This window comes from Plectrocnemia conspersa, unplaced genomic scaffold (assembly GCF_051122295.1).
Source record: "Plectrocnemia conspersa isolate PC_06_02 unplaced genomic scaffold, ASM5112229v1 ptg000010l, whole genome shotgun sequence".
NCBI lineage: Eukaryota > Metazoa > Arthropoda > Insecta > Trichoptera > Polycentropodidae > Plectrocnemia > Plectrocnemia conspersa.
The window spans coordinates 2734561-2752736 of NW_028277174.1; the positions used below are offsets into that span (position 1 = coordinate 2734561).

At 34.7% G+C, this 18176-nt stretch overlaps 1 protein-coding gene across 2 annotated transcripts in view; it reads right to left on the reverse strand.

Annotated features, from left to right (window-relative positions):
* Positions 1-17114, reverse strand: part of nrv3 (sodium/potassium-transporting ATPase subunit nervana 3) — a 51938-nt gene extending 34824 nt beyond the window's left edge. The window contains exon 1 of one of the 2 annotated variants that reach the window (XM_088194658.1): positions 16884-17114. In XM_088194658.1, coding sequence (XP_088050784.1) covers positions 16884-17094 — 211 coding nt within the window. In that variant the 5' untranslated portion in view covers positions 17095-17114. Of the gene's footprint in view, positions 1-16268; positions 16342-16883 lie in introns of those variants that run through there. The other variant, XM_088194659.1, reaches the window with a different exon arrangement.
* Positions 17115-18176: the final 1062 nt, after the last annotated feature.

Consider the following 18176-nt stretch of genomic DNA (forward strand, 5'->3'; position numbering starts at 1 on the left):
GATTCGGAAACGACCGATCGCTGCGATCCCTTTTCCCTTTCCGCTGCTGTTTTTTGCCGAGGTCGAAAGTCGAAAATTGGCGACCCCGACGGTCGCGTGCGCGACGATTTCCCCGCGGTACCCGAGGTCAAACGGCGGGCCAGACCCGAAACAGGTGCCGGTAATAAGGTCAAAAAGACCCTAATGTAATATACACGCGCTGGGGTCCGATGAGTTTTTTTTGAAATATCTCTTATCGAGGGCCATTATTGAGCATCACTTTTTACGGACGGCTGTTCTGTGTATTTATTTTCAAATCAAGCAGATTCGACCAATGCTATATTTTAGGAGGGGTGAATTGTGTATTAAATCAAATTATTATGATGAATGAATAATGTCAAAAATATAAATTTGTAACAATAGACAAACCGATACATCAATATTTAAATTAAAATTTGAGCTATGATAATAGATGCATATCTTCAAATATACCAATATTAATTTAGACATTAATATTTTACTCTTAAAAAATAGTAACAATTACGCAATTGATAAGGGAGGAAATTACATCCTTCGGCCACCCCTCGCCTGGTCGAAAGGTCCGGAATCCCTGGAATTCCAATATCGCCGCGAACGTCCGAGGTCCGAAAAGGTGTATACTATGCGAGCTCGCGCATTGTGTATTGGCGTTGCGTAACTCAGGAATTTCTGGCATAAAAATGAATAATACCTATACCCGTGAATAAATCACCCCGTTTTAAGGCGCCGGATTAATTAATGGGGTAGTGGGCGTCGTGGGTGTTTTATTGGATTAGCTACGGATGGGCGAGTCGCGGAAAAAATTATAGTCTCGTGTTGTTGCGAATGTTACGTAACATGTACGTAAACAACATCGGTTATACAGTGATTACGTAAAGATAAATCTATAAAATATGGAGGGCGTGGTGAGAAGAATTAAAGATACCAAAAACAAAGGTAGCGTTTTAATCTTCAACATCTATATAAAACGCAGAAATCAGCTAAAACTATCTAGTGCTGCTAATTGCTATTTACTTGATAATGTGAATTATAATAATAATCTTAACTTTGTGACTAAAATATTTATTTATATTTGTTTTTAAGCAATGCCAGTTAAAGCTTCCAGAAGCATTTACACATGTCGATGACACAACTGACGACAAATTTTCACGTGTTTTTCAAATCAACACACATTGACACTACCTAATCTCTTCCGTTCAATTTTTACACCGCCTTATCACCCGCGCCGATCCGGAAAACTTTTCTGCCGACCTCCGTACTAAAACGGCAAGGTGCGTTTTCCGACATTTTTCCGGCAGCACGCGCTGCGAAATTCGGCGATCGATCGACGGCGACCTTGCGAGAAGCAAAGATATGCGCTACACGCACACATAACACACATCCTCCATGGAAAAGCGCGCATAGTTTTGCGAACGATTTCCGGGCATAACGAGCGCTAATTGAGTTTGCGCGATACTCGGACGGCGAACCAATTTAAAAGTTTTAATCGCATCCGCCGCCACTGCATCTCGAAATTGAGACACACATACACGAGAAACGATAATTATCGATGCGCTAATAATTGTACTGTATCTAAGTGTGCGAACGTTGTCGTCGAATTAGCACCAATTTTAATATAGAACGCTAAAAGTTTCACTTTCAACAGATGCAATAAATGATGCATTAACAACATATCATCCCTCCCCTCCCCTATTCGGTAAATCGTATCACATCTCACGTATTTTTTTATAGTATAATAAATAGATGATCATCTGACTCTGGCTATAATTATTTACTTGCTTGGTTTTAGAACCAAGCACTAAGTAATCAATGTTTTTGGTATTGAGAAAAATAAATTTTCATCGAACTTATTCTTAATTTAAATGTTTAAATGATAAATAAAATTGAGGTGTTGAGAATATTTATTATTAAATTCGTCCTTATTATTATCAAAATTTCTTAGGATGAAGAATTATTGTACTTGTAATATGTATATAATTGTTTTATACACTCGATAAATTTTAAAAATACGATATTTTTTCAAGCAATAATATCCAAAGCTTCCAGAAGCATCACTATTATCAACGACCCAACTGACGACAAATTGTCATGTTTTATCAAAGCAAACAAAGATTATATTAACTTAAACTATTTAAATAGCACTTGGAATTTAACCTTTATCTAGCGGATTCATATTGACACTACTTAATCTATATTCCGCCCACAGACTGGCTTTATCAACCGCGTTAATCCTGAGTCTAATCACTATTCTTCAACCTTTAGCAGATTAAAAACTTTTTTCTTATTGGATCCACTGCGATCTTATTTATTTAATCACAAAAATTAGGCTTTTTACCTATTATTTATATTTAATTTATTTAGGGTATACCTGTACCCGTTCCAAATGTTGGGACCATTACTTAAAAAAAAAACACCCAAGAATGCAATGGCAAAAGAACTAATGTTTTGCTCTATTTTTTTAAATAGTATTTATTTAATAATTTACTATTGTAATACATACAACACCAATGGTTCTCAACATATTTGAAATTGCACATTGTTGCTTTTTTTATTACTCTGATATATGAAATACTAAATATATTTATGTACGTACATTACAATTGCTTACATATTTATAAACTTAATATTTAATATAAACTTAATATATGTCAATAATAACTTTTTCTAGGGGAGAGATGCATAGTATTTCTCATTAAATGACATACATATTTCTGGCCGAAAGCGGTCAAAAGCAATTCCGGTCAAAAGCAATTCCGTCGTGCCGTCGTTAATAATTTTGGTTGACACGATTTTATTGCTTTTGACGTGAATTTTTGCCTTCTGAGAAATGATAATTGTTTTTGCGCCTTCCAATTATCCAAAATTCAGTTTGAATATGCTTTGAATAATACTTTTATATCAGAAGTCCACAGTAATATCAGTATGGATAGCAATAATATTTTAATAATTTTAATATTGTGTAATATCGAAGTGTAGATAAACTATAGAGCGATATGCGGGATACGATGTCTGTCTGTACTTCTTCTTCCGCTTAATTTCCCCTGGGAGATGAGTTGGCTTAATTTATATTTTGAACTTAATGAAAGTTCTAAAACTGTAATTAGTTTTAGAACTTTCATTAAAGGGTTTGGGTTTTAACAGCAAATGAACGTTTCGAAACTGTCAGATAGAGTTTCATAGACATTTTAGAGCAGTATTTAATTTCACTAGCACCTATCAGTTTTATTATATTTTCGCTAGTAGAAATATATATCCATTGGTGAAAATGTATTTTGACTTCACTAGTGAAAATATGTATGTAAATAAATAATGTTAATATTATTAAGCATGGAAAAATTAAAATCAGATAATTTTACTAGCACCTGCCAGATAAACTATATTTTCACTGGTAAAAATATAATCTATTTTTTTTATATTTTTTCGAAGGATAACTCAACAATTGCTGGACTAGAATCAGGGACGTCATTTCAGATTTTTACAGGGAGAGAGGGGGGGGGAGTTGGCCAAACAGTGGTCATTTTTTAATATTTCGATTTCATTAAGATTCATAGTATTTTAATAAATGACATACATTTTTCTGGCCAAATTTAATGAGTGTTAACTGTTCGTCAAGATCATGCGATTTTAGGTTGTTGGAGCACCTAAAAACTCACATCCAACAAGTTATAGCCGAGATACTGCCCGTGTTCGGAAACTGAAGTTGGACCACCCTTTATATATGCTATTCTTCAGCATGAACAATATATCGCAAAAATATATAGTACAACTAAAAGTCTCAATAAAAAATAAAACATTACAACGGCGTTATAGACCTACAAGAGGGCACAAAATAAAAAATACATGTCAACTGATTCGTCAACATTAACTTCACTATTCGGAATTTAACACTCTTAAAATATTAATTTATTTAAAGAAAATATGTACCTAAATGTAAAAACCAAACTTTTTAAATTGAGAACCATGGATAACAAAATCACACGTTTAGGTTTTGAGTGGTTGGCACAGACTGATCAAAAAATTGTTTCCAAAATTCATTGATGGAATAACAGATTTTACGTCGAATTTTAATCATTTGACAATTCCCGGTAAAATGGTTAGGAATTACTAAATCTTTTTACGGTTTTATATTGATTGAAGTATCTCTGAGTACTTATTGAAATAAAATACTAAAAATTTTATTACCAATTAAAATGATTTTAAAATATATATTAGGCATGACATACCTTTTGACTGATATGGAAAAAACATTTTGGGCATGACATACATGCCTATGGACTTCTAAAGGTTAAAGTCGAGTTATTGAGTGGTTCGACTATATGCATTTTTTTAATTATATTCTATACACTTCCTCTAAATATTATTATCTCTGTGTAACACAACATTTTGAATCAGGTTTTTTACTAAAACATCTAGAATATTTATTTTATAAATAAATAGCCCATAAATGTTTTTTATCATTATAAACTAAACGTCTCATTTTCGTATTTGTATTACGGTTTTAATAAACATGCAAGGGATGATCAAACTTGTAATGAAAAGTTGTAGCTTTTATACGAGGGTGTGTATGTAGGGTAGTAGCATATCCGCGAAGAGGGGCGAGAATTAATATAATGTATATTTTGTGTATGCTACGTACGTAGATCCTTTTCGCACGCTCCGTTCGAGAATAACGTTAGAGCTTTACCCTTTAGTCGTCCGACCTACATAAACCCAAGTATTATTATAAAATATAGTCTACATCGATATATCAAAAAAATAATAAATTTAATCATGAATGTAGCATATTCATTATGTATCTATATTGCTTTTATTCAGAATTTATAATATTAAAATTAAATATAATTTACATAGTAAAATGGATTGGGCGGTGTACGAAATGTACGAATTGGGCTTCGCCTGAAAATGCATGATGCACTACTGGCAATAACGACCCGTGATCCATCAACCCCGATAAATCAAGCGTAACGGTGCCCCGAGCGAGGCACGTGCGGGGCATAAACATTTTGCGAGAGGGCGATGCAATTAAATCGCGATTCTCCGCCCTCGAAGGTCGACTGAAATAAATAAATACATAAAAAATACACCCGCCTACTCTCTCGTGTTCGGTGATAATTTTCTCCTTTCCTCGAAGGCCGTTCGATCGGTGAAAAATTTACTAACGAGGCTATAAATACGCTGCTGAAAGTTCACTATGATAACAATAATAATAAGAGTGCGAAGTGAAAGCACACACATACGTCAACCGAGCTTTACACCTTCGGTGGCGTACCCAGGTACCTACCCCTTTCACCGTATGTGGGTCGCTGGGCTTTTGAATAATATATATGCGTGTATGTATGTGTGTGAATCTACACACGTATGCGGAAAAAATCGATGATATGCCGTTAGCAACGGAAAACGTAGACTAAAATAGGAATATTTTTATGCAGTCCTACGTCAACGTGAAAAGTCAAGTAAAAAAAAGTAAAGCAAATATAAAATTAAGAAATAAGGGTTAATTTTGTCGCGTGTAAAGTCTATAAATACACATAATATACGAGGCAGCTGTATTGTTAGTGCCATGTGTGATACTTGCTTTTGTAGGATCAAAACTATTCAGAACAAGTGTCTCAGGATTAAGTTAAACGCCCGACTTCGAGAAAGTACAACAGAGCGAAGAGACACGATCAAGAAGTTTCGTCACGAACTTCTACTTAAGAAAAAATAACAAAGAACCTAGATTATATTTTATTGTGGGCACGCTATAACTAGCACTCGACGACTAGAGAAATTTAACATTTTGCCAAGTTATCAGTGATTAAATTTTTACAAATTATTTCACGCAACAAAAGTAACGTTGGCTATTTTCGGCGGTTGCCTAAATGTCAATTTTTACCATATGCTCTCATAACGTGTCAGTTAACACTGGGTCATAAAAACACGTAATGAGGCAAACTTTCATCGCTTCTTCTTCGTCAGCATGAGGCGAAGAAGAGACGTACATGTGTCACATAAAATGTTTAACAAGGTGACCGTATTCTGATGGATACCTTTCACCTTTAGATACGGCAAAGAGAGCTAATCTCGAGAGAACTCTAACGCATTGCGGTTACGCACGAAGTACTATATGTATTATTTATACATATTGTACTATCTATCTACTACGACCGTCATTTATGGGCACAGATATGTGCCACTACTTTATTGTGACAATTCATTCGAAAACAAGAAAGAAACTGCGTTCAAAATACCTTTAATTCAAGAAGAAGCAGAAAGTTCAGTGGCAATTATAAAATAAATAAAATATTAAAAGGCTATGAAATAAAATAAAAATATTCCATAGAAAACATAGTATAATAAATTAAGTATATTAAGATTTTATCGAGCATCTTCTTTAACTGTGTAAATGTTTCAGTATATGTTGCAAATTTCTCAGAAACGAATATAATTGAAATTATGTAATATAGTAAATGCATCGAGTTATCTTAATATAAGGTAATATTACCCATAATATATGGTACTACAAATATGTACATAAAGCACCACCCGACTTTTAATATCAGTTATCTTGATTAGCTAGTTGTAATTAGTATAGTTAGCAAAGTGTAATTTAAGTTAAATATATTTGAAGTTCAAACGTCATTAAATTAATATACTTATGAATCTTGATCCAAGTAGTTTCTAAGTAAAGAAATTATCGTTAAACGCGCCAATTTATATTGCTGTAATTAGTTTTTGAATTATAAAAATTGTAGGTAATACATTAAAACAAGTGAGGTGCACTACCAAAAGTATTTTATGATGAATATCACAATATTATGATAGTATACATATATTAAAAAAAAAGCCTAGGGTCTTGAAAGTTTGGCGACGGGATGTGACAGATGACAATTAGACACAGATTGAGTCATTTCCAGTAGAGATAGAAATCCGTTACGCTAGTGTTACCAGAGTGCCGCCAAGTTTTGGCCATAATGAAATCTAAAGAAATATATGTACAAATATAAATAGGCCCCCAATATAAGTATACCTAAACATCACCCGATTATCCTTGCAGCTAATAATCACTTCAAATCCGAAAGCATGTTTGAATTCTTATTTTGAGTCACTTCCTACTCAAATGCTTAAGCATCTTTTGCAGTGCCTTAATATTATCTTCTACGTTGAATAAACGATTATATATTGAAGCTTTGTTATTAATGGCTTCGATTTAATTTCACTCCATCCCTATAAATCTAGTAAGAGCAATGCTGATATCAATCTTAAAGTCGCTCTTGCGAATAAATGATTATTAATGTATGAATGTATATTTATTCTCAAATCGATCGCCACAACAGTGCCCAAAGATAATCCATATTTTATTCAATTCGAAACGTCGAAGCACACATAGAGCGATATCGAATAGTGCCACCGTCCCCGAAACTATAATACAAAAGTGGCCGACGCAGTACGTGGACCGAGATGGGGCAGAGTGGCGTCTAGTGGAATGGGGTAAGGGCAGCGCTCGTATTTCATAACTCGCAGAGGAAAACATAAAGGGCAGAGGGGTATTAGCAAAGTGGTTTACGGCGGCCTAGCTCCGCTCTCTCTCCTCTCTCGCCCCCGCCCAGGCAATCTGTAAACTTTCTATTTTTGGGGGCTAGACCTGAAACTTTGACCGGCTCGAAAAATGAACAGTGTGGATCGCAACGTATAGAGATCGACCCAGAAACTCGCGTTAAACGAGAGCGCTAAAAAGCGCTAACAGCTCGATAACCAAGCGCGGTTACTAACCACGTGAAAAATGTCGCTCACGGTAACTGACCTATCGGCAAAATCGCCTTGGGACTGCGTCATATGCTACAAAAAATACGATAATCAATTAGCTACTATTTTTAACTGCAGCGTGCGTATGATGGAATAAGCACTGTCTCTTAATAAGACCGAGGCGCTAAAAGATTCTATGGAGTCTTATGACGTTAACTGGTTATCAATTTTTGACACTTGATTAGTGCTTTATTTGCCTTGAAATAGTGGCAATTGTACTTTAGATCGTAAAATATTGATATACTGTATTCCATCTATTATAAAACGTATGTTTTTTTTCCTTTTTTGTCTTCTACAAATTTGGGATTAGTCTCAAAAATATCAGCTACTTGAAAACAAATCTTGCATCACTAACGCCCTTATTAGCAGAAAAACCAGAATCGAAGAAATTGAGAATTTTCAAAAAACGGTTTTAAAGACCTTTTTATTTTACGCTGTTAGAAAATTACTGGTACCGTACTATAAAGTTAATAGAATAATTGTTAAGACATATTTTTTAATCACAAAAGATTTTAAGGATATATTGTCAGATATAATAATCAATTTTAAGCTGTTTAAACCATACTATATATACAAAAACTCAGAGAGTCGCGATCACGTCCCTTATTCTTGCACGAGTTATCTAGTTATTTAACGAAGTGGCCCAACATAAGATTGTTTTTGGCGATAGCTATGAAAATTCGCGAGAGAACGCTTCTTTTGCACGCGCCATCTAACTACTTAACGAGGTGACCAAACACAAGCTATGAGAATCTATAAAAATTATATAGGATACTGCCAATCTATTTTTGATGTACATAATGAGCATAATCACGCACTGAGGAAACCTGTCATGTCATGGTGATCAGATTTGTATAATAATAAATAAAAATATAATAATCCATGCCAAATTCTAAAGATAAGACAATATATATATATTACATACTTATTGCTTAATTTGTTTATTACGCGTAAGGCTAATGGGTTATGCAATATACTCGCTATTATAATATTATTTGAAAATGATAAGAAGAAGCAATGGAAGATCTTCCGAAAGAGGACCCAACGCCCAAAGGAGGACATTGCACACAACCGACCGAGTCAAAACTATCTACAATCAATTTACAATATATTTAGACCCGCACAGTCAAACTCAATTTATAAATAATTCGAGTCAAGGTCCAGAGAGCAGCGGCGCGTTTCATAGGCGGGGGTTGAGAGGGCCCTCAGAGCGCCAGAGGGTGGGTAGATGTGTGCGTCCTTGAACTCTCCAGCCTCCCTCGTCCTTCGACGGGCGCACACAACGCCGACCCCATCTCGGCGACACTAATTCACCGACCGACAAATATGTTTACCGAAAAAGAAGAAAAAATCTCTGCGAAAGGAGGAGATCCACGGAACGGAAATTATCGCGACATTATAGAGATTTACGGCCGAGTATCTATTCGCGTTTCGGCGACGGGCGAAATGGAATAAAAAACGCTGACAAACAACCCACTATCCTCCTGGTCGAAGTTGACCCATTTCCACATTCTGGACGAAGAGAGGTATTGATGAAAATTCACGCATAAAAGTATGACAAACAACAATAAAATTATTTGCTGAATAGATAGCTTATATGAGCTCATATTTAGTTACTTAAAAGTTGATACTTAATAAGATTCAATTTATTCAACTGTGTTTGCTTAGCAGCTGACAATTGGCGATATCTTACATTCATTCATATGTATGTAAGATAACGTATTCGAGAGTATAATTTGAAGATAACGTGACCGCAAAACTGTGGTTATACAAAAATACATGTGTAGCAGCAACGCCGCTTTTTTCTAAAATGTATTAAATAAATCATGTCTTTATTCACAATTTAAGATTAGTCGATCTTAAGTACGTTTAAAATCACATTAAATCCATTGTTGGATCTCCTAGAATAAACCAGTAGGTAAACCGAATAGAATTCTTCCTTGCCTCATCCCTCTGTGTGAAGATCGCTTCTACTACCTCATACTCTCACATTCGGTAAAAGTGGGCCATTCCTTAGTTTTTTTCCACCACTTTTTTCGGCTGCGAGGCGGAGTTGTGCGAAATTAAAAACCTCAAGTGGGTCAGCAGCGCGCGACACCTTTCGGACCCGCGAGCGCAAAAATATCTTCTTTATATACAATATAAAATATATTTTTAATTTTCCGCGACATTAAATGCGGACCTGGGTGTGTTAGAGTCACATTATTTCATATGCCTTCTCCCCAGATCCGGCCCTGAGAGGACGCGTGCCCGCGTCGGACGTGTCCCGAATTTCCGAGGCCCGTTTCAATTTGCAACAATACAATCAACCCTATATGTCTGTTTCTTGTTTATTATATTTATGTATACTCTCTTTTATTGTTATTTATATATTATCTGTATTTCCATCTAATTCTGACTGTTTTTACAGACACACTGTGTATTGAGATTATCCGCTGATAAGATCTTTCATCGATCAACTCCTAATCGGGTTTTTGCCTATTAAGAATAATTCTACAAAATAAGTATTCTAACATTTTTGGCATACTAAGTGGATATTTATTTAAGAAAGCAAAATTCAACTACTGGTTTCAGTTAAAAATTTGACGGGTGATTATGATAATGTGACCTTCAAAAGCATGAGTGATAATAACTACAATGACATTTAAAAATTTTTAAAATCTTAATAGCCATAAGAGTCAGGTAAAATTCTGTGTACAAGATTTTATCTCTTATATGCACACGATCAGCTATCGAGAAAAAAATATGATAATTAAACTTCAATTTTTTATTCCATATTTCTGTAATAAAATTTGATATATATTATAAATTGCTTATTAATATATTTTTAGACTTTCTTTGTTATGTGTCCTAGAAAATAAATTAACTGAAAAAATATTGTTTGATAAAACAACACAAATACTCATAAGCTAAGAAAAATATATCAAAGCAGTCAAATGTATAAAATTTCATTAATATAATAAAAATCCAGATCAATATGGAACGTTTATGAAGCTAGTCGCGAGTGAAATAAAAACATTTACTTATATATAACGTGAATCAGTGCTTTTTTATCAATCTAATTTAAAATAATGTTTGAGTTAAAAATGGCAATAACTATTATATAGATAATATTAGTCAAAAGCAAATAATTCAGCATATTAAAATATACCAATATTTACTTTCAACAAAAACAAAAAATAAAATTGGGTTACGCTTCAAAGTGGGTTCATATTGGATTAGTATACAAATATATTTTTTATCTATTAACAATTCTGAAATGGCAGCTGAATTTGTAAAATTTGAATTTGAATTCATTAAAAGTTAAATTTATTACACAGAGCGGTTTTTTTAAATAAAAGTGCATAAACAAAAATTTGAGTGTTGCTGCTGGGGCTCGAAACCGTAACCTCAGAGGTACAGACGAGGCCTTTAATTCAATTTATGCGTTTCACCGACCGTTCATACTATAACAGCAACGTATATTTTTGTGAAGTGAGTATATTCTGTTGTGCTCTACTCTGTGTTTTCATTATTCATTCGCCGCTACAATAGGAACGCACAGTTAACGGTCGTTCCCACTACAGCGGCAACTGATTACATAGAAGCGAAAAAAAAATCACATATAAAGAATTAAACCGTATCGTCGCCGCTTTATTAATATGTAATATTTGCCTCAAATCTTGCGGTAAAACAATTCCCCTCTTCTCTAAATTTATACCCTCATCATCATTCGTTATCCGCGCTTTAAAGCCGCGCCAATAGCGCAATTTTATCGACAGCTATCACTCATATTTTACATTCATACATACACGGCGTTCCGGTTCCGACTTCCTTCCGCCATTCGAACACGCGCAGCGAAAAATATACGATAAATTATTTGCGTCGTTCGCGCCCCGCGGACCCGTTTTCAAATTCGAACCTCGGCTTACAGCACAATATAACAAGTTGTTTATGACCCGACTAATTGACCCTAGCGAACCACTTGTGCGTACTGAACGCGACACACTTCAATTCAAATGCAATGCCACTGACTGCAACTCTATACGTAGTATAAGTAGCCTTGAACGATGGATCGGGAATACACATATTAGATACAATCATTAAGAAAAAAAATGTACTAAGCATCTGTCCCTATCTACCAAGGTTGCAAAATCAATAGCAAGACCAGCGATCTGTGTATAATATTATAGTTTGCTTTAGGTTCAAGAATTCAAGATAGATCTTGTTTTTTTCTAACAGCTTAACGTATTTAAAATTGAGAACAATAGAAACAGCGACAATAAAAGTTTAAAAATACGTTTGTAAAATATGCAAATGAAACAAAAAAAAACATTTTTGCTATGAGTCTTGTGGATTCGTATATCTCGGTTGATTAAAAATAATCATTATAAAAGATTGACTTCTCAACCATTACTTTAAGTAGATATTGCTCCTTACTAAAAAATTGTTTTATCTGTATTAAAATTATTCTAGTTGTAACAATTAAAATGTGCCTATTAAAAAAATATGAAAACAAAAACTATAATAGATAATCAATTGCCGTTGTGAACGACACTGTTTCATTAAATCGGCAGACGACGTTAGCACTTTATTCGGCCACTCGTGATTAATCGCGATTAATTTTAATTTAGACTCGAAATCGAGAACAGTTGTGACAGTTTTAAATTTGTATCAGCGAATGCTATCGTTTGTGTATTATGCGTAATGTCACATAAGGCCAACGCTTCGCTCTGATAATGTTCGACCGCTTCGAAAAAAATGTTGCGACGTTTAACCAACGTATTGCGTTTTGTGAGAGATAAAAGTAAATTGAAAGCTGGGAGAGGGAAAAAGAGAGGCGCGCTTATAAAGGATGATATAACACAAAAGCCTTATGAATTTTTACAGGCACTGCGGCACAGCGTTGGCGAATTGCATTTGCTATTTACATTTCTCTTTTATGCATCAATGAAAAGAACAGGATATAAAGTGACACAAGCAAAAAATCAAGCTCCAACGTTAAGATACAATAGTTTGCTGAAGAGAAAAGTGCAATGACGTAATCTAAAATATGCTGAATCTGAGTACGTTTTTATCCGAGCGTAGTTTATTTTTGGGGGTGTAGGTTCGATCGTTACGTAAGATTTGGGATTATGCGGGGCGGCTTAATTTTCGAGCTCCGGATGTCTTCGTGGAATTATCAGAGCATTTGCAATAGGAAAACGGGGAAATCTGTTCGATAGATGTAGATGTATGATTTGGTTAACGCTCCACTTGGATTAGACATATTGATCCGTATACATCTTTCCGTTTGTTAAACGTTAAACAGTTGGGCGTGTGCCAAAATTAAAAATGTTTTTTTTTACTAACAAAGATCAACGCTATGTACTAATGTATCAATGACGTAATCATCGCATGTGAAGTAAGTAATTGTGTTTCAGAAAGTACTTTAAAACAACACGCCCAGATTTGGCATTATTAAGATACTGCTCCAATTTAAGTATATTAATAATATATGTAACATTTATAGCAAATCAGATGTATAATAGTTTAATTAATATACAAGCTTGATTATTAGAAAGAAGAATCTCGTTACGTTTTAGTAGTGATTTATAATTAAATGAACTTGGTATTAGTTAGATTTCGATAAAATTACTACGAGTACGAAAAGTTATATTTTTTCTAGATTAGGTTCTTCTAGATTTATCTGGATTATTTTAATCTCCTATTATTTTATAGGCAAAAAAATATTTTAGTGTTACTTTCAGCTTAATAGTAAAAAAATATTAAAATGCAACGCTATGCGATACGCCTATTTTGTCACAATGGTAAATTTAGAACAATTATATAAACTTGGTAGATATCGATAGAAATAATACTGAACATATTAAGAGCTCGCAACTTCAGGAAAATGTCAATGTGCTTACTAATCCCAAAAATTACTCCATGATTATAAATATGCACAAAGGACTCCTTAACAAGCAAAATTATAAATCTTTTATTTTTTTTAACATGTGTATCAGAATATTTGATAAAATGCATTATTACGTAATTTTCATCAAAAGTCGATTCTTTATTCCGTTACTATATTATAGAAAAAATATTAAGTTCTTATGTTGATTTCAATAAAAATATTACAATAGTAAACTAGCTTGAAAAACTTGAATCGCCATCTTGTTACAAAATGGCGTCTATTCGAAAAAAAATCATTATTCCGTTAATAAAATTCAAATATGTTTTATAATGTAATTAAAAAAATTCTAAACGGATTTTTATCTTCTAATCTAAGTAGTTTTATCAAACAAAATGGCGGAATTATATTTCAAAATTCTGTGATACTTCATTTCCAGCTAAAAATGCTAAATTAGCTTTTCTTCCACACACAGATAAAATTGATCTGTTTCTTGTGGTCAATGTCAATAGAAATACTGCTATTTCATACAATAATATATATATAATATATTACGTTTTTTTTGAGTTCGCTAATCGGTCTGAAGCAAAATTGCTAAAAACTGTTACTTCGTTATCAATATTAAAAAATGTTCTATAAGATATATTTGACTTTTGCGGTCAGTACCGGAAGTAAGTGCACACGTAAAATTTCAGGGCAAACAAAATGGACTATTATATAAGTAGCAAGATTTTCAGATAAATTAACGGCAAACTTTACCCGACATCTTTTCATCAAAATGGCGGCTTAAATATTAAAATTAAACCACATATATGCAATTTATCTGATTCTTGTCAATTTCGATAGAATTACATATTTTAAAGGACACGATATATTTTAATAAACTCGTTAGCTTATTTAAAATGTTATTTATTTACAAGAAAATCATTACTTTGTTCATATAGTTCATAGTTAAAAATATGTTAATCTTAATACACAGATCAAAAGTATCTGATTCTTACGGCAAATATATTTACCAATATACTTCATCGAGCTTGCTAGCTTGAAACGCCATCTTGTTTTACAATGAAGGGTATTCGATAAAAATCGTTACTGCTTTAGACTTCATAAAAATATATCTGATCCTTGCGGCCATTGCCGGAAGTGATTTCATTTATAAAATTCAGATCAGCGATCACTTTAAGCGACAATGGAGCTGCAAAAGCTGAACCGCCATCTTTTTTTCAAAATAATGCCTAAAAATTTATTCAATAAGAAATAAATCAACTGGTAAATCACACATGGAATTTATCTGATTCTTGTGGATATTTTTTATAGAAATACTGCTATAGCATACAATAACGATTTTAGAGGACACGATGATCGCATTAAATTCAATAGCCATTTTGCTTGAAAATGGCGGTTATTCGCAAAAAATCGTTACTTCGTCTATATATTTCATAGTTAATCTAAATTAACGCTCCTTTAACACAAATATGAAATTTATCTGATTTTTGCGGCTAAATCTTTACGAATGCGATAAATTACATCAAGCCAGCCTGAATCACCATTTTGTTTTACAACGGCGGCTATTTGATAAAAGCCGCTACTTCATTAAATTAGTGACAATGGAGCTGGCAAAATTTTCTAAAGCCTGAACTGCCATCTTTTTTTCAAAGTGGCGGCTAAAATCCTAAAAATCATTACATATTTTTTCACACACAAACAAGATTTACCTAATTCTTGCGGTGGAATACCGGAAGGCATTTTAAAGATTTGCATACATATAGTAGTTTTAATCAGATTTCTATCAAACTTTTCTGGATAAAATGTTCTATAACATATTTTTATCAAGAAAGTTTTTTTCGAACACAAAAATTTTTGTTTTTTCTATCTTACTTACTGGACAAAATGGCGATTGAAAATTAAATTTAAAAATTATTTTTTTATAACTTAAGGTTCATACTACTTATATTTATTAACAAAAAAGTAATCTTAGTCATAGTAATGCAGCCAGTGCCGACAGATTTTTCATCTCAAAATGGCAGTCTTTCTTTCATTGACAAATTAAGCTTGGCGAAATGGCGGAATTATCCATTTGCAGTGTTACTTTCATAATACAAAATGGCGACTACAAATTTGTAATGTTGCTCGTACAGTAAAAGGAAAAGAGTTAAAAATGCTCTTGAATCGATTTTTGTGATTTAAAGGAACAGCAATAAACGCATACGATGCGAACAAAGGTTATGCGAATAAATCGATACGGGCGTCTCTTTGTCCGCCCGGCGAAACTGCAGGATCGATCGATCGCTGCAAATCGGCGTGCAGGGGCGTCGGCTCTCGGGGGGAGCGGCGTTTTTAACCTCCCGCAATTTTCGCGCAATTACGTAACGCGAGGGAGCTTTGAGGTTATGCGGCGAGCGGCGGGCGCCGGCGCCGGCTCGCCAAAAATCGACGTTTCTCGCGAGAATCTCGACAATTACATAACTGCAAGGGCGGGCACCGCCTTTATCGATTCACGAAGAGGCGCTGCATTTTATTAAATTTTTCATCGATGGCAACATTATTCGCGTAATTTATCGGAAGAGATTTATATACGTTTTTACGGCCAAACCTGTGTGCTTGCCCATAACCGCGACATAAAACACAAACGCTTAATAATACATGAAAACGCGAACTGGTCGATTAATCGCCGCACTGAACGTTTAATTTAAGGCACAGGACACCCAGAAAGCGTATATGTTAGATTTCATCTTTATTTCGGTGTTTTTTCCGAGATATGGGGTTGCGTAATCGTTTTATATGAAAAATCGATCTGGCCGAATTTTGTCGCATTTGGGCCAATTATGTAATGCGGGTGCGAGATTTTTAATCGTCGCTTTCGAACAGGCGCTTCTTAAGCGCCCTGTATACATTAATATGTATATTATCGCAGCGCTCGATAAGAGCGATCGTGAACGTCCGGTTCGCTTAATATTATTATTTAAAACAATTTTGGAAGTTGCTCGAAAAAATCGCATTTAAGACCAAATTAATCTCTCCGTGAAATATATTACATAAGATCGGCGCGCGCAACTGCGGACTGAGCCCCCGAAAATGTGAGTTTCGTACTTTTTAAAAACCGAGTTTTAAGGGCGTCGGGGACTTAGCGTCGGTGAAATCGGGGCGGAAAATCAAGTCGGGGCGGAAAATTGGAGTTTGAAAAAATGGTAAAAATGAGAAAACTCACCCCAGCTCGAGCCGGTCCGGCCGAGGAATTGGCTCGTTTCTGAGTTCCATAAGAACGTTTTGAAGCCCTCCCATCGGCCAACTTCCGGCGGCGGGGCGTAATATTGTTCCGCTACCTTCTTGTCGGCCATGCCTGCGGTGTGGGTGTGCGGCCGAGCCGAGGTCCAGGGGCCGCGCGCCGCCCGCGCCGGCGCCCCGTCAACGATCCGCATGACGCGCAGGCGCACAGACCGACTGGCACCGACGCCGACACCGACACCGATACCGACACCGGCGCCGACTCGAACAAATCGCGCTATATATACGTGAAAATCGTCCAAAATCGACGCAAATTTAAACTAATGCAATTATCGACGCGATGAACTCGACCGTTTTCTTCATTTTTCACTATTTTCAACACTTAACAAAAAACAAAATGGCGGTTTTTAATTCAAAATAAATAAAAAAACAAGTGATTTAATTCACATCGAATCATTATTTAATTCAAATATTTTATTTCAAATTTCATATTTTTTCATTTTTGCACGGTACTACATTTTGGCCCTAAGTCGAAATGTTCACAAGGTTCGTTTTGGCGTGCAATTTAGTGAGCCACCCTTCTATAATATGTATTCCTTTCTCGATGCATTTATCCTGATATTTTAGGTAATCAAACAAAATGGCGCTCCAATTTAAATTTTTCCTTTATGCTGTATATCAGAACATTATTTTCCGAGCCTAAGCCGTGCATGAGTTTATTGTATAAATATAAAGTTTTTTAATTGCCTTATAATTTGGGTAATTATTATTATTACTTCACATAGTATCAAAGTTTAAGTCAAACAATCAAAGTGGGAAGCGGCTGCGGTTCAGTCATTCGATTTAAACTTAAATCGAATGACTGAAACAGTCACTGTTGAGCATGTAATGACCTCCCGGGAATCACATGAGAATTTTTATCGCCCCATATGCGGCAATTTTGCTTATTAACATATGTGGAAATGTGCCTCTTCAGAGAAGTAGATTTTCTTTGAAAAATCAGTATCACCTTCCTGCTGTTCTAACACCCAATTTGTATAAATTCTTCGCTGTCAGTGGCCTTCGAGCTTCAGTTCTTTTATTATCTGAATTTTATACAGATGTGAATTCAAATCCAGATGCAAAATGCGGCAAAGGGAGCCATAATAAAAGCAAAAAAGATGCGAACGCTGGCGAATTTACAATTCTGGGTTTTCAGCCACACTTTTATTTACAGCAGCAATGTTCTTAGTTGAACGGGCACCACGATGATGTAAATGTCTTAATCTATATCCAA